This window comes from Schistocerca serialis, chromosome 5 (genome assembly GCF_023864345.2).
Source record: "Schistocerca serialis cubense isolate TAMUIC-IGC-003099 chromosome 5, iqSchSeri2.2, whole genome shotgun sequence".
Taxonomy (NCBI): Eukaryota; Metazoa; Arthropoda; class Insecta; order Orthoptera; family Acrididae; genus Schistocerca; species Schistocerca serialis.
Genome location: NC_064642.1, coordinates 135,593,034 through 135,619,067, shown reverse-complemented (window position 1 = coordinate 135,619,067; position 26,034 = coordinate 135,593,034). Strand labels below are relative to the sequence as shown.

Here is a 26,034-nt window from a genome sequence, read left to right as displayed (position 1 = left end):
TCCTCATCCACTCTCACCATTACCTTAGTACCAGCCAAGGTTGCCTTAGTAACCAATATATATTTGGATGGTGTACTAAGCAGTTTTCTATCTTCCCTGTAGTCATTAAAGGCCTGACTGAAGTCCATGAAGGTATTGTTGAGTTCTATATTATATTCACATGCTTTTTTCCTGTATTTGTCTCAGTACAAATACCTGGTCCACACTCTATCTATTAGCTCTAAAGCCACTCTGATGATCACCCAATATATCTTCCACGTATGGTACTAATCTGTCATATAGAACTGCAATTTAAACCTTGTACGCCACAGTCGACAGAGTGACCTCTCTGGAGTTAGAGAAACATGTCTTGTTACCTTTCTTATGTATGGGCTGGATTGCATCTGTAGTCCATTCTTTTGGAATTCTTTCCTGATTCCAGATTAAAGAATAAGTTTGTGTATCTATTTGTGTAAAGTAATGCCTCCTCTCTTTAACAACTCAACAATGCAAGAGTAGGCTCTTCTATTTTTGGTCCTACTGTATTGGGATATCAGGTGCTCCCCATCAGTGCCATCAACTTCCTGCATTTCTTGAAAATATTCTCTCCATCTGTCCATCACTTTCCCCTTTTACATCAACAGGTTTCCATCTATCCTTGCAGCCTATTAGTTTAGGTCTATACCCTCATGTTTCTTCTTTTAACTTCCTATAAAACTTTCTACTCTCATTCCTATTATAATGCTCTTTCACATCTTCTATCTTCCTTGCTAAGGCTTCATTTTTCTGCATACCCTTGCCACTGTGTCCTCTTTCTATTATACATAGCCTGGTTAATTTTCATATTTTATTGGAGAGATTTTAATCTTGCTTCTTCTTTCTGTTGCACCACCTGTCTACATCATCATTGTACCCTCCTCATTTCTAGCTCTTCTGGATTGCGCTGTTACATCCTTTGCCACAGTTATGATAATATTTTTAATACATTCCCATTCCTTATCGATGACGTTATTGTTCTCAATTACCTGTAATTTTTGCTTCAGTTTAATCTGATATTCAAAAGCTGATCTCTATCTGCCATTTTTTCTACATTCCAGTTCAGAATTCTTATAGTTTCTCCTTCATATGCCCTAGCAGTATATGACATAGCTCCATTCAGTAATCCAAAACTACCCTCCAAAGTTGTGCATTCAATTAATGACTCAACAATTAGAAATTTCATAGAAAATCTTCAGCAGTTAGACTGGGATGAGGTGTACAAGGAACCGACGCTAATTTAAAATATAACTTATTTCATGATACACTTGTAAGAGAATTTGAAAACTGGTTCCCCAAGAAAGTAGTTAAATCTAATCATAAGAAACAATGCAAAAAACCTTGGCTTACTAAAGGAATAAAAATATCTTGTAACCACAAAAGGGAACTGTATCTAACAACAAGAAAGAGTAATGGCCCAGAAACAGCCAAATATTATAAAAACTACTGTGCTACATTAAGAAAGGTTATTAAAAAGTCCAGAAGCATGTGCATCATGTCTGAGATTAATACCTCTGATAACAAAATCAAAACAATTTGGAATATTATTACAAGGGAGACAGGACAACTTAGAGTACAGGATGACGGCATCACCATCAAAGCAAATGGAAACTTGATAAACAACAAGCCGGAAGTCGAAAACAATTTGAATAATCATTTTTTAAATGTTGTTGAGAAAATAGGATCTAAATGTTCATTAGAAGAAGCAAGGCAGTGAATGGAAGAGGCCTTACCCACACCATTTGATACAATTGGAATTCCACCCACCTCTCCATCTGAAATTAGGAAGGTAATAAACTCTCTCAAGAATAAAAGCTCACATGGGATTGATGGCATTTCCAACAGGATAATAAAAGCTTGTTCCCAAGAAATAAGTGGGATTCTTAGCCCCATATGTAATAGCTCTCTGAAGCAGGGTATTTTCCCAGATAGACTGAAGTATGCCATTGTTATACCACTGCATAAAAAAGGGGATACGTCTGATGTCAACAACTACCGCCCAGTCTCTCTTCTGACTGCCTTATCTAAAATTCTTGAAAAAGTAATGTATTGTAGAGTAGCTTCACACCTTTGTAAAAATAAAGTTTTAACAAAACGTCAGTTTGGTTTCCAGAAGGGTTTTTCAACAGAAAATGCTATACATACTTTCAGTAATGAAATATTAAATGCTCTGAGTAACCGGAAGTCACCTGTTGGGATTTTTTGTGATCTATCAAAGGCTTTTGATTGCGTAAATCATGGAATACTTCTAGATAAGCTCAAGTACTGTGGTATGAATGGGACAGTGCTCAAATGGTTTAAATCAAACCTAACTGGAAGAGTGCAGAAAGTTGAAATAAACAGTTCACATAATATGCAAAAAACTGATGATTTCTCAAACTGGGGAACAGTCAAGAATGGGGTGCCGCGAGGTTCGGTCTTGGGTCCTCTGCTGTTCTTAATACATATTAATGACTTGCCATTCTATATTCACGAAGATGCAAAGCTGGTACTTTTTGCCAATGATACAAGTATAGCTATCACACCCGACAGACAAGAATTAACTGGTGAAATTGTAAATGATGTTTTCAGAAAATCATTAAGTGGTTCTCTGCCAATGGGCTCTCATTAAACTTTTACAAAACACAGTATATACAGTTCCACACAGTAAATGGAATGACCCCATTAATAAATATAGACTTCGATCAGAAATCCGTAGCTAAGGTAGAATATTCAAAATTTCTAGGTGTATGCATTGATGAGGGGTTGAACTGGAAAAAACACACTGAGGATCTGCTGAAACGTTTGAGTTCAGCTACTTATGCTATTAGGGTCATTGCAAATTTTGGCGATATACATCTGAGTAAATTAGCTTACCACGCTTATTTTCATTCTCTGCTCTCGTATGGCATCATATTCTGGGGTAACTCATCATTGAGTAAAAGAGTGTTCATTGCACAAAAGCGTGTAATCAGAATAATTGCTGGAGCTCATCCAAGATCATCCTGCAGACACTTATTTAAAGAGCTAGAAATCTTCACTGTAGCCTCACAATATATATATTCACTTATGAAATTTGTTATTAACAATCCGAACGAATTCAAAAGTAATAGCAGTGTACATGGCTACAACACTAGGAGAAAGGATGATCTTCACTACTCAGGGTTAAATGTAACTTTGGCTCAGAAGGGGGTAACTCATGCTGCCACAAAAGTCTTTGGTCACTTACCTAATAGCATCAAAAGTCTGACAGATAGCCATATAGGATTTAAAAGGAAATTAAAAGAATTTCTTAATCGCAACTCCTTCTACTCACATCATTACGAAGTGTCATATTCATGATCTATGGAACAAGTACTAATCCAATCTAGCAATTCTTTGTCTCATTTTTGCAGCTACAAGGTAGTGGTCCGAGTCTGAGTTTGCTCCCTAAAACATGTATATAGTTTTATTGTCACTTGCCCATCCTGTGGATACAAATAGTTGGTCAGTATGATTGTATCGTCCATTCCTGGAATTTTCCAGATCCGTTGGCGAACATTTTTTCTCAGGAAATGTGCTTGATGCTTTAAAACCATTGCCAGCCATAAACTGTGCCACTCATAGCCCACTACTACTTTTTCCCTATGCAAACTTTCCTTACCTAAAAGGGACTGGAAAGGGTTCTTCTTTTCCAGGCTTTGCAATATAATCTGCCAGGACTGCTCTTGAGACATGTGAAGGTATCCTTCCGAAGACTTCATGCAACTGATCATAAAAGCTATCCACCAGGTCCTCATCTGATCCTTTTGTTGGAGTTTATATGTTTACAGAAGTCGTATTATGGAATCTTCCTTTTATTCTGATGGTGCATGTTCTGTCATTATATGGCATAAAGACAAGGATAGATTTTCGTAAATTTTTTTCTACACTGAACCCAACGCCATGATATTCATGTCTATCATCCCTCTCCGAATAAAGTAACGTAAAATTTTGCTTCCATATCTCTCCTTCATCCTTCCCTTGCAGCTGGGTACCTGTATTCTATGTTTGAAATTTAAGGATCCTACTCATATCCTTGTTCCTTAACTTATTTTGCCTTTGGGACGGCAGTTTGACTTTCTCTGTTAAGTTAATCACAACAATATTTTTTTTTTTAATTTTTTTTTTTTCCCCAAGGCATTGGTGTTGACTCTGCTCATCTCCCTATTCTTTGGATCTCCTACTCTCATCTGCCCTGACCCTGTTTTCACTGGGGTTGTGTACCCGCAGGGTTGCTCGGTTTTGACTTTTGAGTTTAGCAAGTAGCGTATCTAATTTGACAGTGTCAGAAGCTTTGCTGAAATACAAAAAGTGCATAACAGCTACCTCTTTTTTGTCCATAGCTTGTTATAGTTTGTCAGTCACTTTTCTAAGGGCAGTCATCGTGCTGTGATTTTCCGGGAACCAGACTGGTATTCATCCAGAAGTTTATTTAGCATTAAGTAATTTGTACACTGATAATGAATTATGTATTCTAAAGACTTAGATAATCATATGCTAAGGGGCCTGTAGTCGGAGGGTTCTGTGGCAAATTCCTTTTTGGGTAGAGGTTTTATGAGTCCCTGCTTACAGGCTGTTTGGAAGATGCTGGAGGTCAGAGAACAGTGAAAATATCCATTATTATGGGCAGTTATGGATCTGTGAGGAAACTGAACATTTGCTTTGTAATATTGTTGTGTCTTGCAGCTGTCAAAGGGTGATTTGCCCAGTTGACTTCCTCACTGTGTTAAGGCTTACTGGCTGCAGAAAAATTCTTTTCATTTGTACCAACCACTGATACTTCAAGGGAATCGATGGTTTTCAGTCCTTTTGTGACAGTGAAGTAGAGATGTAGGCATTGCTAAACACTCATTCATAGCCTCAGTAGGAGCTAGAAGTTCAGCTGCGGATTTGGGTATGCCTATTCCTAGATTTTTCCACAAGATGGAGGGCCTATGAATGCCCTCAGTTAACAAGTGGGCATTCCTGAGTTTTGCATTTCTCACAGACTGACGGATTCAGTTGCGTAGTCACTTGTGGGCAAGATGATTTTCAGAGTTTGGGTGCCATTTATATTTGCTGTGTTCTATGTCTGTGATACTCCTGATTTCTACAGCTTTTATTGGAGCATTTTTCTTCTTCTTCTTCTTCTTCTTCTTCCAAATGGGCCTACTTTGGACCATGCTTGTTCAACTGTTGGGCATTGATCTTTGCCCAGTACTGTTGCATCCTCTGCCGATGTAACTCCTTCCTTTCTTCTGTCCAGGGGGTACCTTTCCTTTGGAGCTTTCCCTAAAATTGTTGGACTTCCTTCAGGGCATGTCTCACAGACTGCCTGTTCTGGAGAGCAGTTATTCAGTTATTGTCAGTTCTTTAATATCGTTTTCAGTTTTTGTCAGCCAGGTGGTGTGAACCTTCTTGTTTTGCCAGAAGGTGAACAGACAGTTGGTCAATCTGTTTGGAGGCAATCTTGTAACATGGCTATAGAAAGCTACCCTTCTTTTTCTTGCGCAGTCAGAGAGCCTCTTGATATGTTCATAGAGCTCCGAGTTATGCTGTCTTCTGAATTCCCCATCTTCTTCTACTGGACCTCTAGGATCTTCCTGAGGTTTGTCCTCTCTCTGACTTCCAATTTCTCCATTAGACCACTGCGGTTCATGGAAAGACATTCCATGGCACAGGGCTGCTGGTCATATGACTGATGTGTAGTGCTTAAGTTTCAGGTTGTGTGATTGGCATTTTTCGTTGTAGGTGTTCATAGTCAGTCAGTAGGCTAGTTCCAACTTGTTGACTCTCATGGATAAAGATGTTTTTTCTGATAAGTTGTGTTCAATCTGTTCACCAAGATACTTAAACTTTCTGTCCTTTTGATGTTCCCCTTGTCTAGTAACATCTCTCTGTTAGCTTCTTTGATGTTGGTGAAGAACTCTGTTTTCTCCAGCGACACTTGAGGATCCACTTTGGCTGCCTGTTTTCTGAGGCAGTTTACCTGCATTGTTGCCAGTTCAAGACAATCAGCGCCATGTCATCTGCAAAAACCAAGCAATCTACAATCAGTCCTTCGTTCTTACGGCCCAAGTAGACACCACTCTGAACACCCAAATTGATTAGTTCCTTGCGCCATTCTCTCACAACCTTTTCGAGGCAGTTGAAGAGAAGTGGGGACAGTCCATCCCTTGTCGCACTCCACTTTTTATCTTGAAGCTTTCTAAGATCTCACCTCTAAATTCGACCTTGGAATGGATGTTGGTCAATGTTTCTAGAATGAGTGTGCGGGTTTTGTTGTCTAGATCTAGTTCCTGGAATATGTTAAGCATTTCTCTATCAACGGAGTCATAGGCCTTCATGAAATCAACAAAGGTGACGACCAGCTTGTGGTTTCTCATCTTGGAATTTACAGTACAGTCTTAAGGTTGAAGATCTGTTCAGCACAGGATCGGGTCTTCCTGAAGCCTCCGAGTTGACTATCCAGTTGATCTTCTGCCCTTGTTGGTAATGCCTTGGAGAGAATTTTGTATGTTACCAGGACAAGATACATTCCATGGTAGTTGTTCAGATCAGTAAAATCTCCCATTTTGTGAAGCAGTTGGATCAGAGACATGTTCCAGTCAGATGGTAATTTCTCTGTTTCCCAGATGTCCTGGATTATCTTGATGAGCTTTCCCATGGCATTGCTTCCAGCACATTTCCTGAGTTCATCAACGATAGAGTCCTCTTCAGCTGTCTTATTATTCTTTAGAAGTTGAATGATTTGCCCAACTTCTTCGAGTGAAGGAGGCAGTGAGTCCGGGTTTGGTGTGGTTTGTTTATAGTCGAAGTCTTCGCTGGGTGGATCACAGTTGAGTATGTTTATAAAGTACACATGATCTGTCTGGAATTCACCCAAGTTGGTGTTAGGTGAAATCCAAGTCTTCATGACCAAGCACGGAGCATTGTTATTGTCTAAATAATTGAGTCTCTCATTGAAGTTAGATACTGTATGGTTTATGTCAAATGTATTTCCTGCGATTGCCTATCAAGATAGTCAGAGGCGTCAGCTGTAAGCTCAGACATATTCAAGCACTTCAGATGTATAGAAGTGGTCGCCTACTATTTGTTCTTACTCCACATTAAGGTTGTCTTGAGCACCAAAGGGATGCACAATGCTGCAGCTAAAATTTTTGATTACTTTCCTGGCAATATAAAATAAATGTCTCACAGAGGGCAAAATAAAATTTGAAAACAAACTGAAAAAGTTTCTCCTTGACAGCTCCTCCTATTCCGTAGAAGAATTTCTTTATTGTATTGTGCAAAAGGTGGTGAATAGGAATTACTAACTCACAACTCTGTGTTTCATAATAATAATAATAATAATAATAATAATAATAATGAACAAGAAAACATAAATGTTCAGCACGAGGCCATATTTACAATTTAATTTCCCAAGTGACTCATTTCGCAGCAGTATGATTTATTGTGCAAATGACCCAGGGAACATAAAACTACCTAAAGACTATTGGTCTCTCATTTGAAAGTAAAATATGCTGCTATGAATGTACTTGAGGGGAAGAATCATTTTGTTATTATCTCTCTGGAACTACTTTTGCTGACACACATAGCTTATGTCAGATACAAGCAATACTGTGAAGATGAGGAGAAAGTGGCTGAGGACGAACTGAGGAAACAGCAAGAACAGGAAAAAGAAAAACTGTTGCAAGCAAGTATAAAGTGTAAGTGCATAAAAAAGTAAATATGGAACACGCTGAACAGGAATTGAAGAAAATGAAAGAAGAATAAAAGGAGCAAAGATTGACTGTTGAAAGGATAATGGACAATGCAAAAAAGTGCTTTAAAGAAGTGGTAAATGACTTGGTTGGAATTACTGTGGCCCAATCAGTCTTGGAGAGTGAACACTCTTCGCAACACTGCAAAAGTTAGAGAACAAGAATTAAAGAAAATTAAAGATGTGAAAAGATACAAAAGCAGTTGATAAGTGAAAAAGCGGTGTTAAAACTTTTTTTTTTTTTTTTTTTTTTTTTTTCCAAGGAAGTAAAAGCAAAGTGAGACGAATGACGTAATTTTTTAAAAATGCTTGATGGTTTTCCACGTTACATTTAGTAATGAACTTTTTTAAACATTGTGTCCGTATTACTCAGAAAATAGTACTATACAGGTATACTTTAAAGCTTTTTCTTGTTTTAGGTATATTAGTGCTGAGTAGGAGCATGACAATATTGTTATAATAAAGTTCAATGACTTTCCTGGTTATTACTATTATTATTATTATTATTACATTACACTGTTTGCAATTTTGTTATATATCATTAAATATGTGAGAGCTGGCTGGCTGTGAGGACGGTGCAGGCCAGATTAAAAAAAATTGCTTTTGACCCTTCATTCACAATGAGAAATTTGAGTCAGTATTTAGTCTGCTTTTATGTCTAAATCAGTAAAATCAGTTTTTGCAATCAAAATGGTCATTAAGTCAGAAAGTTTAGTCTTCAATTTGGTTTCCATCCCTCTCATTGCTGAAAGTATGTATCATCATCACGGAAATACTTTACATATATTAAGATAGTAGACCTATTGATCCAGTCTTATTGTTGCTATCACATTATACTTGTACCACATTATGCCCTTTGGCAACTGCTTAAATTTACTGGTCCTTTGAGTTATGTATTGATTGAAACTATCTTTCATGGGTGAGTCTGAGACTGCAGGATAAATTTTGAAGACAGTGCTAATTTACCACAACTGACACAGAGCAGGAGTTCTTCCAATGAAACTTACAATTCTGTACCATCCATTGAGGAATTTATCACATATGTTACATATTTCTTTGTTATACAGTAATATACCAGCAGTTGATATTACATTTGTGCTCTGTGGGTATAATTTCTTTGTGTTGAATCATTCTATGTGCATATTTAACTTCATGTAGGTAGTGTTAACTGTTAACAATACTAAAGCTATTTTAATTATGTAAGGAACATTTTAAACAAAGCTGGTGGATTTGAAGGTCATGTACAGTTAGTTAAATGCAGCCTTGTCTCTGTTCTTCCAGGATCTGTTCCAGTTTGGAGATGTAGATGGGAAGTTATATGATGCTAAATTACAGCATCCTTTAGGAGTTGCTTGGTGTCCAAGGAATGAAACACTATATGTGGCAGACTCTTACAACCACAAGATAAAAGCTATCTCAATTTCAACTAATTTCTGTAAAACCTTTGCTGGTAGTGGAAAATCTGGTGACTCAGTTGGACCCATAGGTGATAATTCGGTTCAGGTAATGTGAGGCTGTCATTTGTTTAACTTTGCCATTAACATTCAACAGATAACCTGAAAATTCAGTCTTATGAATTGCGGAAGGTTATCTATGAAAATATTCGTATAATATCTACAAATTAAATTATTCTTTCTTCAAATGCAATCTGCAGTGAAATTCATCGAAGAACATTCAAAACTGTAATTCTTATATTAATATTAATGAAGTGGCTGAGCCAATAACCATTCAAACTACTTACATGCCTTTGTTCAGGTAAATCCATTTTAATGACACACAAATTATGGCAGTCATATAACTCTGAATAACAAACCATTTTGCACGATATCCAGTACTTGTTCTTACTTTTGAGCACCCAATGTGAGTCTGTTTACAGAGTTTGCAGAGATGGTTTGACACTGTATGTATGCAACGTAACATATTTATAGGTTGCAGTGTATGAAAGTAGGCGCCATTCTGTGTCTGCCGGTTTGATGTGAGTGAATGCATGCAATGTGTTTCAGGGTCCAGAAGATGTGTGAATCTCAGGTCGATCAATTTGCCAAGCAGTCAAAGTGGTTCAAATGGCTCTGAGCACTGTGGGACTTAACGTCTGTGGTCATCAGTCCCCTAGGACTTAGAACTACTTAAACCTAACTAACCTAAGGACATCACACACATCCATGCCCGAGGCAGGATCCGAACCTGCGACCATAGCGGTCAGCAGTCAAAGTGTTTCGCCATACACAAGCTATGCTAATAATGAGTCCAAGTCCCTTTTGTAAGTAGTATCAAGGCCAAGCAAGGTTGCATGTATTTCAGTTGTCCAGATGGTGGTGTGACTCATTAATGCAGACTTTTAAAACAGTGTCTTCATTAGCCGTGATGGAGCATGCCACAGAATTTGCTGAGTTGATTAAATAACTCCAATATGAATTGTCAGCTTCAGTCCGTAGTAATATGCAGCAGACAACAGAAGCAAGAAACCCAGTTTTGAATGAAAGCAAAGACTAACTTATTCACAACAGGTATAGCTTCTGACCAATAAACACCCAGAAAAAATGTTTTGATACCAGACAAGTTGGTGCTGTAACACAAGGGTGTAAACAGAGACCCTAGGATATAGATGCTGTCGAAAGCACACCTGTAGGAAGCGAGTGGCAGACCTTCCATTGAAAATGTCACAATATAGTTTGACCTCAGAACCAACAACATCGAAAAGTTGTAATTGAAGGCTGAACAATAAATTGTGTAATAGCTTCTGAAGTTCAAAATCAGTAAAATTTGTCACACTATTAATACATGACATACAGTTGGCAAGTATGGTGCTTATACCTGAAATGTGGCAGATGTCTTTGCTGAACAGTAAATTTCAGGTGGTTGTACTGCTGTGGTGGACTTATCTTAAGGTATAGATAATTGGCTTGTGATTGGTAAATATTGTATCATCTCTGGCCGCTAACTGTTATTGAAAGTACCTGATTGGTTTATACACCAACAGAAGCTCACGATCATAAGCACCACATTTCCCTTGAGAACTGGAGAACTTGTATGTGAAGGCAAGTGGTTGCCACATGCCATTAGCTTGGTACGGCAACACTGTGCCAGGAGCTGTCTGACTGGCTTCAACTACTAAAGCAAGTGGTGCACCCAATGCAGGATGTGTCAGGAGAGCATAATTTTCAAGGATTTACTTTGCTGCATTAAAAGCAAAACTCATCTCATCTGTCCAGTGAATGGATGAATTTCCCCTAGTTTCAATCCAGTAAGTGTTGCAGTTGGTGGTTCTTACTACTTGGATGAGTGGGAAAATGTTACTGGTAAAAATTCTGTATCCCCAAGAAACATTGTAGCTCCTTTGTGGTTTCTGCCCATGTGTTCTTCACGATAGCTTCCACTTTCTCTGGTAGCTGCAGTGACACTGCAGGCAAAATTAAATGTCCCAAAAAGGTGATCTGAGGTTTACCAAAAACAGGGTTCAACAGCACACTGCAATGGTCTAGGCATTTAAAAATCTCCATCAGCTGTTGCTGATGCTACGCTGTTGTGACTGGAAAGATGAGAGTATTGTCTAAGTGTGCAATGCAGATTGACAGTCCCTGCAGCACTGAGTCAGTGAACTTCTCCATGGTTGAGTGGCATTCCACAAACAGAGGGTCATTTAAAGACTTTCAAATAAGCTGAGTGGAGTGATTATAGTAGTTGTTGGATTGTCTTTGTTTGCTACAGGATTTTTTTGTAAAAGCCTTTACACAGTTCAGTGCACTAAACACAGTTGCACCATTAAGAGCATAATTGTAGACCCTTAATACCGACATTGCATATCTCTTTGGAATTGTTATTGCATTCAGCATATTATAGTAATCACCACACGAGTGCCACACGCCAACATGTATGGGTACCAAATGCAGAGGTGAACAAGAAGGTTGAATTTCTTAAACTCCGCCTTTGTGATCACAAAACGATTGGGAGCTGAACATCTAGGATAGCAAGAAACTGGCAGGCCATCAGTAGTTTTGATGAAATGCACAGTGTTGTAATGTAACTTCCTTGGCAGACGAAGTGGCTGGATTACAGCTGAAAACTGGTCAAGCAACTCAGTGTATCTGCTTTCTGCTGCCTCCACTAGCTTAGCACTTTGAGCCACTGTACTGCATCGGGACCCAGCAGTAGAAACTTCAGTGACACTGTCGACAGTCCGTGCATTTGCTACATCTGATCTAGACAAAGGTGCGATGCAACTCCAAGCCCAGCTCAATAAGTCCCATACTATAACTGGCTGTTGATCAGATATTAGTGGCAGAAAGGCAGAACAAAGTTAGTGACTGCCAATTATACAGGAAAATGTGTAAATCTGAGACTGCATCCAAAAGGAATTTTCACCCAATCTCCTGGTCACTAGTATAGAGACACTGAGAGACTGTCCAGCAATCAGATGCGCCCCTCCATCTGACTCCCACGGTCATTTCAGTAGGTGTGATGTGAGTTGCACTTGCACGCTTGGTTCCCAAATTTCTGGTGATAACAACATGTTGTATGTGACTGCTCTGCATAGTTTAGAACCAACAAGTTCATTCTGAAATGACTGTGTGATCTTCTGTGGTAATGATGTCTATCACTGACGTGACTCCATTGAGCCACCAGTTCACTCATTTGACTAGCCAGAACATCCCTTTGTCTGACAGACAATTGTAATCTGTCCATGTCACTGCCAATGATGTGGCACTGTTGCACAGTGGCACTACATTAGTGATTGATGATGCTGTTATTTCATTCTGAATCCTGTCAGTCAGATCAATGATGATGTCCAAGGGCATTTCTGTCTGAGATACCACTATGGCTTTAACCTGAGATAGAAGATAGCTACTTCAGTGTGAACTAAGTAGTATGTTTGGTATAGTTCCTACATTGAATTTACTATGCAGTTGCCTCAGATATTGTGCCAACTTCCTGCCTCCAATGTCATCTTGCATTAACACATGATGCAAGCATTCCTCTTTGGTGCAGACACTTGGTGAACCAACTCTGTTTTCAGTTTATTGTTTGAATTGTGTGCAGGAGCTAATGTGATTATGTTTTCAACTTTGGCCAAATAGTGGTGATTTTGCTGACTTAATAAACTCTGTGATTAATCCTCCGTAGTGAAAATTTTGTTCCACCTGTGCAAACCAAAGCACCAGATTCTGAGGCCAGAATGGCAGTAATCATACAGCAGGTGATGACATTGTAGGACCTTCAGTGCCCATTCATATAACTCTTGAGCAACAACCATTTATTTACAGATACATGTTGAGGATAAGTAATATTTTGAGACATGTAAATTACAGTAAATTAACACTATGAAAGATGTGTGTCTATTAAATGAAGAAGTTCTCACTGTCTGCTCACACGGAGCATCACTAAACAAAACAACCACTACTGCCGAATCAAGAGGTCTCTGGCAGCTGGCCGGTGCAAATTCATTGACAAATACGAAACACTGTAGGTGACTGTCTTATGTGCTGCAGATATTATCTACAGGGTGAAAAGTATTTAAACAGACAAACTCTGGGAGGTTATAGGGGACATCAAAACAAATATTTTTCCATAATGTCATTTTTTCCTATGAGGATTATTTAAACTGGTAGAGGAAGATTTCTCTGGCGGCAAATTAATTAAACCAACAAACATGTTTCCATTTTTTTTATGACCAAGAGACAACACATTAACACAACCAATTTCGATTACAGTAGATTTTCAAAAATGCCTCCATTGACACGTAAACAAAGGTTGCACCGTCAGATCATGTTCTGATTGACACAGGAAAAAACTCCAGGACTATTCTGAATTGTTCCTGCTACTGCTACTATCCGGGCAATCAGATCCTCTTCTGATGCAACAGGAATTGCGTAAACAAGGTTGCGCATCTCTCCCCACACAAAAAAGTCCGAGGGGACATATCTGGGGATTGAGCAGGCCATGGTACAGGACCACCTCTGCCACCTCTCTTCTGGGAACCGTCGGTCCAGGAATCGACGCAAATGACAACTGAAATGTGGCAGCGCCCCGTCATGTTGGAACCACATGCATTATCTTGTAGGGATCGGGACGTCTTCCAGCAATTCTGGCAATGCTCTGGCGAGAAAATTGTAATAGTGCCTGCCATTCAATGGCCTAGGTAGCAGATACGGCCCAATTAAATGATCCCCAACAACATCGACCCACACATTAACAAAGAACCGCACTTGATGCGCGCTATTAACTGTGGCATGTGAGTTATCCTCACTCCAAATATGCGAATTGTGCATGTTGAAAACTCCATCACGGCCGAATGTTGCTTCATCGGTAAACAACACAGAGGATGGAAATGCATTTCACACGGTTCCAGGTACCACTGCGAAAACTGTGCTCTTGGTGCATAATCAACTGGTTCCATGTTGTGGACATGCTGTAAGTGAAATGGACATAACAACTGCTCTCGGAGGACTGTTCTTACATTCACCTGATTTGTCCCCATGTTACGTGCAATTGGATGAAAGCTCATTGAAGGATCGCAGTCCACATGCTGCAAGACAGCTTCCTCGAATTGCAGCATTCTTACCGTGCGACGGCGTCCCTGTCCAGGTAATCTGCTAAATGACCCGGTCTCATGCAGATGTTGGTACACAGCAGCAAAGGTCGTGTGATGCGGGATACAGCGATTAGGATATTGTTATTGATAAACCCGCTGTGCAGCTCATCCATTGTGGTGTGCTACGTAGTACGCACCAACCACATCATTGTACTCGCTCCAGGTGTATATCTCCATTAGTAAACAGAGACAATGCACTACTACACTGGTGGACAGCAGTTTCGTACAACTGAAGAGCATAATACGCCCTCTAACAGCTGAAGATCGTAATACGGCCTCTAAAAACTGAAGAGCGTAATACGGCCTCCACTGGTTTAAATAATCCTCATAGGAAAAAAATGACATTAGGGAAAAATATTTGTTGTGATGTCCCCTACAACCTCCCAGAGATTGTCGGTTTAAATACTTTTCACCCTGTATGTGTTAACTTGTGCAGTGTTTAAAGCTGTGCTCAGGATTCACATTGGAATATCACAGTGAAGTGACAACCGAAAATAGACCAATTTTCCTTGTGGAAGTTTATGTTAGAAGATATCAAGGAAATTATTCAATTACATTGTATGAAGCAACTTTGCATAACTTTAATATTACAACCACTTTGTTTGAGGCTTATTCATTTAATAGAGTTATAGACTTAATAGAACTTCTTCATTTAATAGACACATCTTTCATAGTGTTAATTTACTGCAATTTACATGTCTCAAAATCTTACTTATCCTCAACATGTATCTGCCATTCTGGCCTCACAATCTGGTGCAATGCCTTCTCATTGTTTTCAGTTTTGTGTTATCTGTGGCATGTTAGCTCTGTAGGTGCCAAACTACTAAAATCAGAGGTTTCGGGTTCAGTCCGCAGTTGGTCCTAGGAATTTTTTTGTCCCTTACCACTTCTTTCACCTTGCTTAGTAAAACTGGTGTCAACATGAAGGTTGATTTACCACCACAGGGTGTCAAATCAGCCTTCATGCTGACACCAGTTTTACTTTTTTTGTAAACACCATATAGAGAATGCTGTTTTTCTGTCTTAACATTTCCTGTGTGCTGTAAAACTACTATAATGTTTGATTTTGATGAAGCATTATTGTACTACCTTTGGAGAAAATTGGAGGTATTACGGGAAATTAAAAAGCTGTTTGTGGCATTTAATGTAGAAGAACCAGAAAAAGGGGTTGGTATCCTGTTGCATACTGTTTTCTCCACATCCACACTTATCTGAAGGTAGATGGAAATTTTAAATAATATGGAATATTGTACAGTGTCCCAGGGATATGACAGGAACAATCATTTGAAGCAAAAAAGTCAGTAGACATATGCCCTATTCCAATTGGTTTCCAAAATAGAACACATTTAATGTTCTGTATTATTCAATACAGGAAAATGATATTGAAATTGAACTTTACATGCCCACACGGTAGTATGGTCTCGAGGTTAGTCTAGTGTGATATCTGTTGTATCAGTATCTATTGGCAGTGACAGAAAACACGAAGAATAAACAGCTACTGCATGGCAATAGTAGTCAGCGTGGGACCGGGATGATGCTGTCATTCCCGCTGTCATTGCTGGAGTACTGGTTATTCTTCATGTTTTACTCTCCTTGCTAACACATATTGATAAAACAAATACCACATTAGACAAGTTTGAGGCCATTCTATCAAATGGGCACGTAAAAATCCACTGAAAAATCTTTTTTTTTAATTGAATAATGTAGGAAGTAACTAACAATGTGCTTTAAATGTGTTCCATCTTGGAAACCATTCAGAATAAGGCATTTATGCGTATGAAATTTTTTGCTTCAAACGATAGTCCCCGTCATAACGCTGATATTTGACCATCCTTTCTGGGACACCATTGGTGTGAAAAATGGAAGTTAGGGGTGGAGGGGGAACTTCTTTTCCAATCTGACCACAAGCTCCTCCAGTCAAAGTATATTAAGCTGGTCTGTATATCGAGAAGGAGGGAAAAGAAGCAGCAGAGATTGAAGAAATGTAGAGATCAAAACAAAGAAGCTGGAAATTTGACTGTATTATTCACAGTATGTAAACTGAAGATGAAGAGGGGAAGAAAAGAAAGGATAGGGAGGGGATCGCTGCAGTCAACTGCACTGGGACGTTACGTGGAATCAGTGGCAACGAGTGAAAATGTATACTGGACTGGGGTTCAAACCAGGTATCTCCTGCTTACTAGGCAAATGCGTTAACCATTCTGCCATCCAGGACACAGCGTTATTGTGGCTGCGTGGACTATCTCAGCATGCCTCACACACTACAAATATTGTTAAGGAGGAATGAGTGTGAGTGTTCCAAAATAATTGAAGCAACCAGTGCAAGAGTTGGTATTGTCTGCTGTACACAACATTCATATTGCCACTTGTGCTGACTAATACTTTATTTACTGGATTACCTCATTTACTGGATTACCTCATAAAATAATTCTAAAAGACAACCTAAAATTTTCAAGTAAGGTAGCACCTTGTTCTTCAAATCAATGAAATGTGAGATTCTTCCTTGTGCAAAACGTGCTGAACTAAGCTTTCTAATCAGTTTATGTGGTGACTGAAGTTTAGTTCATAACTGGACAATGTGCAGGGTGAGTCATGAGGAATGGTACATACTTTGAAAGGTGACAGTATTAGTGATTCTGAACAAAAAACTTCATATGAACATATGCTATACTCCAAATGGTTTCTGAGATTACACATTTAATGTACATTGCTATTTATTATCTGTGCTATTCATTTTCTGTATTATTCAAGCATTGTCATTGTTTACAATATATGACAGTAATGCAGAGAAAGTTCAGATGAACAATTTGATACAGTACACTTGTGGTCTATCAAATCAGAAAACTACCTCAAATTGGCCTACAAAATCTTCCTGAAAAACAGCCCATGAACGTCACGTGTGATTTTCAGTATTCTCATACCCTCTTTGTACAAACTATTAATCCAATAGAAAAAATGAATAGGACTTTTTTTGTAGGAAATTTAATATAATTTAATATTGTCCTGTAGCACATTTCCGGCGGAGGGTGCAGTTTTTGAGTTATTCAAGAAAAATGTACAAAAGTTATATAAAATATGTTGTATCTCAGAAACCATTTGGAATAGGGCATATATTCATATGAAGTTTTTTGTTCATAATCACTAATACTATCACCTCTACAAGCATGTACCTTTCCTCCTGACTCACCTTGCCACAGAATATTACCAGACCAACATAAAAATTTAACATTTCTGTTACATTATCAGTTACCTTGATTGTAATACAATTAATGTAAATTTTGACTGGTGAAAATTTATGTTTTACTTATATTGCTTTTAATTTTGTATCATTATTGTTTTGCAGTTCAGTGAGCCAGGTGGGTTATGTGTGAGTTCTGATGCATCAAGAATTTACATTGCTGACACAAACAATCACAGTATAAAAGTGATTCACTTGGAATCGGAATTGCTTGAAAGAGTAAGTTAAAATATTTATTAAAAACTATCTCATAAAAATTCAAAAAGAAATATGACATTGAATTTTCAATTTGAGCCAACGATAAAATGAATAATTTATCACATGCATTGTTACAACTGTTGCTAAAGAAATTACATTGTGGGCTGTTACTTACTGAAAATTGTAGTAGATCAACTGTAAGGGCAAATGGGACATAGTATGAAGCAAAAAAGTTATCTATAATCCCCCTAAATCATGCCAAGCAAATTTAGGGGTGTTTTCTTCAGAAAGGTCATGGTTAATTTACATACCCATCCTTGATGGGGGAAAACTTGTGCTGTAATAAATTTTGACAGAAATGAGTAATGAATATTTGAGTATAGAGTAAAATGAGAGTGGTGTTTTCTGTGTCATAATGAATCGTATAAGTGAGAAAAATGTTATAAATGTGACAGAAGTAGCCAAGCCACACTAAATTTGAACCCTCTCTAAATCAGCAGTATTGATTTAATGTTCCTCATTTTCTGCAGGGGTAAACTAAAGAAAAAAAGCTGCATACATTTTTAAGGAACTGACAATCATGGCACAGTTGTGTTTGAGTTTTTTCTCTCAGGAACTGTGTGCTTACAATGTGATAAGTTTCAATTTTCTGTACCAAATCAGTGGCAGTATATAAGCACTTAACAATGGAAATTTTCTTTCGGTCTGCCAGGAAATGTGTTGTTTGAGACTGATGATGCTAAAAAATTATGTACTTACCATATGAGGTCAGTTAGTGTTGGTTGCCTTAAGGGGGAAACCACATTAGGAGGCTGTTTGACACTGATTTTTTTGGATTTTTTATGTGGGAAGAATTAATTTGAATTTTATCAAATTTTGACATCACTTCATTCATATTTTGAACAGTTTTTGTGATTTTTTTTTTATTAATTTCAGCCAAAAATAACAAAGTTATGCTGTGATGTCCGCTGAAGGTTGTTCTCCAATTGTGTGCAGTGTAGCCATTCTGATTTTCATCTGAAACCAAAAAGGTTTTGATTTTGCATTAATAACTTATTTTTTAAGAATAAGAATCTCAGTGAAGTGAAAATAATGAAAATTAAAAATTTTGCAGCTGTTGGAACAACGGCTTCAATTTTCATGATTTTTTTCTCTAATTATGCAAAGAAAAATGCCCTTAAAATTATGATATCATCTCACAAGTTGGTTCACATAATTTGTAATTTTATAAAGAATGATTGGTTCTATACTTTTGAGTTAGACTGTAAGCAAATGTGAAAAAAGTCATTTCGAGATAAACGTGTTTGAAAAATAAATTCTCGGAAACTAGAAATTCAAGGAAGTTAACAAACCATGAACCATGGACCTTGCTGTTGGTGGGGAGGCTTGCGTGCCTCAGCGATACAGATAGCCGTACCGTAGGTGCAACCACAGCGGAGGGGTATCTGTTGAGAGGCCAGACAAACGTGTGGTTCCTGAAGAGGGGCAGCAGCCTTTTCAGTAGTTGCAAGGACAACAGTCTGGATGATTGACTGATCTGGCCTTGTAACAATAACCAAAACGGCCTTGCTGTGCTGGTACTGCGAACGGCTGAAAGCAAGGGGAAACTACAGCCGTAATTTTTCCCGAGGGCATGCAGCTTTACTGTATGATTACATAATGATGGCGTCCTCTTGGGTAAAATATTCCGGAGGTAAAATAGTTCCCCATTCGGATCTCCGGGCGGGGACTACTCAAGAGGATGTCGTTAGCAGGAGAAAGAAAACTGGCGTTCTACGGATCGGAGCGTGGAATGTCAGATCCCTTAATCGGGCAGGTAGGTTAGAAAATTTAAAAAGGGAAATGGATAGGTTGAAGTTAGATATAGTGGGAATTAGTGAAGTTCGGTGGCAGGAGGATCAAGACTTCTGGTCAGGTGACTACAGGATTATAAACACAAAATCAAATAGGGGTAATGCAGGAGTAGGTTTAATAATGAATAGGAAAATAGGAATGCGGGTAAGCTACTACAAACAGCATTGTGAACGCATTATTGTGGCCAAAATAGATACGAAGCCCACGCCTACTACAGTAGTACAAGTTTATATGCCAACTAGCTCTGCAGATGACGAAGAAATTGAAGAAATGTATGATGAAATAAAAGAAATTATTCAGATTGTGAAGGGAGACGAAAATTTAATAGTCATGGGTGACTGGAATTCGAGTGTAGGAAAAGGGAGAGAAGGAAACATAGTAGGTGAATGTGGACTGGGGGACAGAAATGAAAGAGGAAGCCGCCTGGTCAAATTTTGCACAGAGCACAACATAATCATAACTAACACTTGGTTTAAGAATCATGAACGAAGGTTGTATACATGGAAGAACCCTGGAGATACTAAAAGGTATCAGATAGATTATATAAGGTTTTAAATTGTAAGACATTTCCAGGGGCAGATGTGGACTCTGACCACAATCTATTGGTTATGACCTGTAGATTAAAACTGAAGAAACTGCAAAAAGGTGGGAATTTAAGGAGATGGGACCTGGATAAACTAAAAGAACCAGAGGGTGTACAGAGATTCAGGGAGAGCTTAAGGGAGCAATTGACAGGAATGGGGGAAATAAATACAGTAGAAGAAGAATGGGTAGCTTTGAGGGATGAAGTAGTGAAGGCAGCAGAGGATCAAGTAGGTAAAAAGACGAGGGCTGGTAGAAATCCTTGGGTAACAGAAGAAATATTGAATTTAATTGATGAAAGGAGAAAATATAAAAATGCAGTAAGTGAAACAGGCAAAAAGGAATACAAACGTCTCAAAAACGAGATCGACAGGAAGTGCAAAATGGCTAAGCAGGGATGGCTAGAGGACAAATGTAAGGATGTAGAGGCCTATCTCACTAGGGGTAAGATAGATACCGCCTACAGGAAAATTAAAGAGACCTTTGGAAATAAGAGAAAGACTTGTATGAATATCAAGAGCTCAGATGGAAACCCAGTTCTAAGCAAAGAAGGGAAAGCAGAAAGGTGGAAGGAGTATATAGAGGGCCTATACAAGGGCGATGTACTTGAGGACAATATTATGGAAATGGAAGAGGATGTAGAAGAAGATGAAATGGGAGATATGATACTGCGTGAAGAGTTTGACAGAGCACTGAAAGACCTGAGTCGAAACAAGGCCCCCGGAGTAGACAATATTCCATTGGAACTACTGACGGCCGTGGGAGAGCCAGTCCTGACAAAACTCTACCATCTGGTGAGCAAGATGTATGAAACAGGCGAAATACCCTCAGACTTCAAGAAGAATATAATAATTCCAATCCCAAAGAAAGCAGGTGTTGACAGATGTGAAAATTACCGAACTATCAGCTTAATAAGTCACAGCTGCAAAATACTAACACGAATTCTTTACAGACGAATGGAAAAACTAGTAGAAGCCAACCTCGGGGAAGATCAGTTTGGATTCCGTAGAAACACTGGAACACGTGAGGCAATACTGATCTTACGACTTATCTTAGAAGAAAGATTAAGGAAAGGCAAACCTACGTTTCTAGCATTTGTAGACGTAGAGAAAGCTTTTGACAATGTTGACTGGAATACTCTCTTTCAAATTCTAAAGGTGGCAGGGGTAAAATACAGGGAGCGAAAGGCTATTTACAATTTGTACAGAAACCAGATGGCAGTTATAAGAGTCGAGGGACATGAAAGGGAAGCAGTGGTTGGTAAGGGAGTAAGACAGGGTTGTAGCCTCTCCCCGATGTTGTTCAATCTGTATATTGAGCAAGCAGTAAAGGAAACAAAAGAAAAATTCGGAGTAGGTATTAAAATCCATGGAGAAGAAATAAAAACTTTGAGGTTCGCCGATGACATTGTAATTCTGTCAGAGACAGCAAAGGAATTGGAAGAGCAGTTGAATGGAATGGACAGTGTCTTGAAAGGAGGATATAAGATGAACATCAACAAAAGCAAAACAAGGATAATGGAATGTAGTCGAATTAAGTCAGGTGATACTGAGGGAATTAGATTAGGAAATGAGGCACTTAAAGTAGTAAAGGAGTTTTGCTATTTGGGGAGCAAAATAACTGATGATGGTCGAAGTAGAGAGGATATAAAATGTAGGCTGGCAATGGCAAGGAAAGCGTTTCTGAAGAAGAGAAATTTGTTAACATCCAGTATCGATTTAAGTGTCACGAAGTCATTTCTGAAAGTGTTCGTATGGAGTGTAGCCATGTATGGAAGTGAAACATGGACGATAAATAGTTTGGACAAGAAGAGAATAGAAGCTTTCGAAATGTGGTGCTACAGAAGAATGCTGAAGATTAGATGGGTAGATCACATAACTAATGAGGAAGTATTGAATAGGATTGGGGAGAAGAGAAGTTTGTGGCACAACTTGACCAGAAGAAGGGATCGGTTGGTAGGACATGTTCTGAGGCATCAAGGGATCACCAATTTAGTATTGGAGGGCAGCGTGGAGGGTAAAAATCGTAGAGGGAGACCAAGAGATGAATACACTAAGCAGATTCAGAAGGATGTAGGTTGCAGTAGGTACTGGGAGATGAAAAAGCTTGCACAGGATAGAGTAGCATGGAGAGCTGCATCAAACCAGTCTTAGGACTGAAGACCACAACAACAACAACAACAAAATGTAAAATGCTTACCAATTAATCTGTGATTCCAGCACCATGTAGTAATCCTTCTTTCTCATAGGATTCGTTTTGCACTTGCATCAGTGCTTTCCGAGCTTTCGGACCTTTCTTCGATTCCATTGAACTACATTGATTCTGCTGGCTCATGCACTGGTTATCCATTTGTTTGGCATAATTGAAGCTTTGCGTGCCTACTACAATTCCTGCCTCATTCATAACTATCAGAAGGGATGAATTTCCTTCATTGAATAAGCATGCTGCTAAATATGATGCCAATTCAATCGTTTTTAGTCTGGAGTGCAAGTGTTTAGGACCTAATCACCAAATAGTGGAATTAAAACTTTCATTCGCATTTTGTGTGTGGCCACCTAAACATCTCTCCAGTAATTCATCCCTTGACAAATCTTCATATATTGGAAGATGTATACTCAGTTCTATGTTCATAAAATCTAAATGAATGCTAATTTTGCTTTGAAATTTTGACAGCGTATTCTTGGATAGTTAAGCTAACAATTTATGGAATAAGCAAATTGGATTTTTTGAACCTAATGTGGTTTCCCCCCCTTAAAAGTAGCATCCATTTTAGACCAAATATCTTCCTTCATTCACTTCTTCCGCTGCTCAAAATATTCCTATGTATCATTTTATGTGAGGTTGTGCAGGAGCTGCAACATTTTTGCCTTCCAGATCAGTACAAGAAAAGGGTATGTAGTTAACTGCTACAGTGACAAATGTGGAACACATTTTACGTTGGAAAATTCATTATGTAACCTTGTCTTGATTTCAGTGTTTATTGAGTTCAGTTCCTTCTTTATCCAATATCATTCTCACATGAGCCCAGTTACCCATAAGCTTTTGGGATAGTCTTGTTTTATCTAAAAACATATTTCTCAGTATTGTCACTGTAACACACAATAAAATAGGTATTATAAGCTATTTAAAGACAGATAAATATGTAAAATATAGATTTTATTAGGTCTGGCTGCCTCATTTAATGTCATTGGGGTATACACATGGAAATGAGCGAGATTTACACCGCTTGTATTTTGTATGAATAAATAACATCTACAAAGTGCAGCCTGGGCATGGGTGTTCGCAGAAATTTTTCCAAGAGTGTGTAAGATTAAAAAAGTACCAATTTTGATATAACTGATTTAGTGAGTTTGAAAATGAGCGATGGCCCAAAAATTAAACTAGACAAAAAATATGAAAGATCTCTTGAATCTAAAATGATTGACATTTTTCCAGTAATTATTTTTAAGCTAGATTACTTTGATATTTAAACTGTAAGTGTAGTTATAGCATACAAAGTATATCTAGTTATGTTAGTAATATGATGTGCACCTTTTTGATTCAATGATCAGAAATTACAACCTGAAATGAGTTGTCTAATGTAATTACAAAGAACTAAATACTGATATTTTTAGGACTTACTTCAATATTGTGCGGAAGGGATATTGTCTGAGTTGTAAAAAATCAAGAAATATAATTGAGAAGGAAAGTATTAAAGATATGAAGAGAGTTTGAGTTTGTAGAGTAGAAATAGCAGAAGTCTAAAAGGCAAAGGTATTGTGAGATAAAAATCATAGGAAAGTTTAAGATTTCCGAGTACTCAGAAGTTAATTCCACCTAAATTGTTGTTAAGACAAAACTGTAAAACAAAAATAGAGGGATAAGGCAGCCAGAATGTATTGTTTTCCCAGGAAAACTACTTGTTTAAAAATTCTTTCTTGTAATTATGCCTTGAAAGAATATTATTACAACTTTCCTGCAGTGCCATTAACAGTCAAATATTGTAACAATAAAGCAGTATTAGGTTGAAGAGTATAGGCACATTAAACCAAGTACACTATAGTGGAGATTAGGTTTCAAATATTTATTTTATTGAGAAAATGTTATGTGCAAGGCACAGTCCTTCAGTTGCAATTGAGTCACCATTACCATTGTATTGTCAGTTGAGATGAAACAATGAAATGTGTGAATAAGAAACACCCTGCTCTCTCCATTTGTTACTAACTTTATAAGAATCAGTAATTAGAGAAATTTATCAAAGGAGTGATATGTATCCCTGGATATTCTTACCAACAGATTATATTCGCAAATGAAAACAAATTAAATAAGTTATTATAGAAGAGCACACAATCTGTTATTTTATTTGCATATGGAGAATATGCCAACCCTCCCAGATAGCCATGCATGTTCAAGCAGTTCTTCCAGGATGGGGAGGTGCGCCAACCCCAAGGCAAGCATCAATGTGCCACCAGTGTGGATATGGTTTTTAGGCAGTTCCCCACATCCAAGTAGATGAATACCAAGCTAGTACCTGACTCGTGCCTCAGTTACACGGTTAACAAACATTTAGAAAACTTTTGCTCTCTTTTACGTGAACAATACTACACACAGTAAGTTGGGGTACCTATATTGTGCCCAGGGAGGTAAGGGGGTGGCAATAAGAAGGGCATCTGGCCATCCCTTGAATTAACCATGCCTTGTCCATTTAATAACCATGCCAACCTTGCATTGTTGCAGCACAGAGGGACAAGAAAATGATGATGGTGATGATGATGATGATGACAATTATTATTATGCCAAGGGGCAAAGCGTGTGTACAAGATGGGTCAGCGACTGCAGTAACTTTGCAAGAGGAAGCACCTACATGTATGCAAGTGTAGAAATTGTGGCCAAACTATTTTCAGGAAGAACCAAGTTCTCAGAGATTATATAATTTTGACAGTAGTTGTGATGTCGATTCAGTCATATGAAATGTTACATTCAAATTAATTCTTTTTTAATGATGTATCTGTTCATGGGCAATATATGGGTTATAAATATAGATGTTTTGTGTACCGTTCAAGAACAGCTACATAAGTGGTAGTGAACCAGTCATTGAAGAAGTCCGTTGTAACATTTCTAGAGAGCATGGTTGAAAAATATAAAATGATATTAAAGAATCTTATACAATAACATGTGCAATGAAGTAAAATACCACAGAGTGTTAGCCCTAGAAATACATCAGGGAAGAAAATAAAAGTTACTGACACAGAACATCTTGTGGAAACTATGATCCTTAATCTTAGAATTCAACTTGGCTAACTTTAGACTGGGTACCTCGCAATGGAAACAGACACCAGGAAATGGAATTCACATTTGATTGTCCTAAATATGTTTCCTGAAAATTGTGTTAAGCTGTTAGTTAGATAACTGATTTGTCAGGTAGTGTCTGAGATCTCATAAATAACAGACACATACAGTGTTATTCAAATAAAGGGTAACAGGAACTCTATGAACATAAGGCTGTTGTAACATTAAAGGAATGAAAAGAAAAGAAGGAAAATATTTCTGCTAAACAAGTGTGATAGTAACCAAATTGCTGATTATCTGAGCAATCCTCAACAGACAGCCATCCCTGGGGAAGTAAGTTTGGAGTCTCACTGGTTAAAATTCAACAGTATTGTAGACATTTATGTGCTAAGCAAGGCTGTGTGGGATGGGAAACACACACCTTGGTTCAGTAATCATTTTAGAAAGTTTTTCCATCACACACTTAATTGAAGGTGAAGCTATGTTGACAGACAAAAGATGCATTGATGCAAAATGAACATAAGGATAGCAAAGTAAAAAAATGTTCTG

The 26,034-nt window shown here is 38.1% G+C and overlaps 1 protein-coding gene across 3 annotated transcripts in view; it reads left to right on the top strand.

Annotated features, from left to right (window-relative positions):
* Positions 1 to 26,034, top strand: part of LOC126481325 (NHL repeat-containing protein 2) — a 167,439-nt gene that overhangs the window by 123,626 nt on the left and 17,779 nt on the right. For 2 of the 3 annotated variants that reach the window (XM_050104989.1, XM_050104990.1), the window contains exons 8-9: positions 9,038 to 9,259; positions 17,689 to 17,802. In XM_050104989.1, coding sequence (XP_049960946.1) covers positions 9,038 to 9,259; positions 17,689 to 17,802 — 336 coding nt within the window. Of the gene's footprint in view, positions 1 to 9,037; positions 9,260 to 17,688; positions 17,803 to 18,717; positions 18,815 to 26,034 lie in introns of those variants that run through there. The other variant, XM_050104991.1, reaches the window with a different exon arrangement.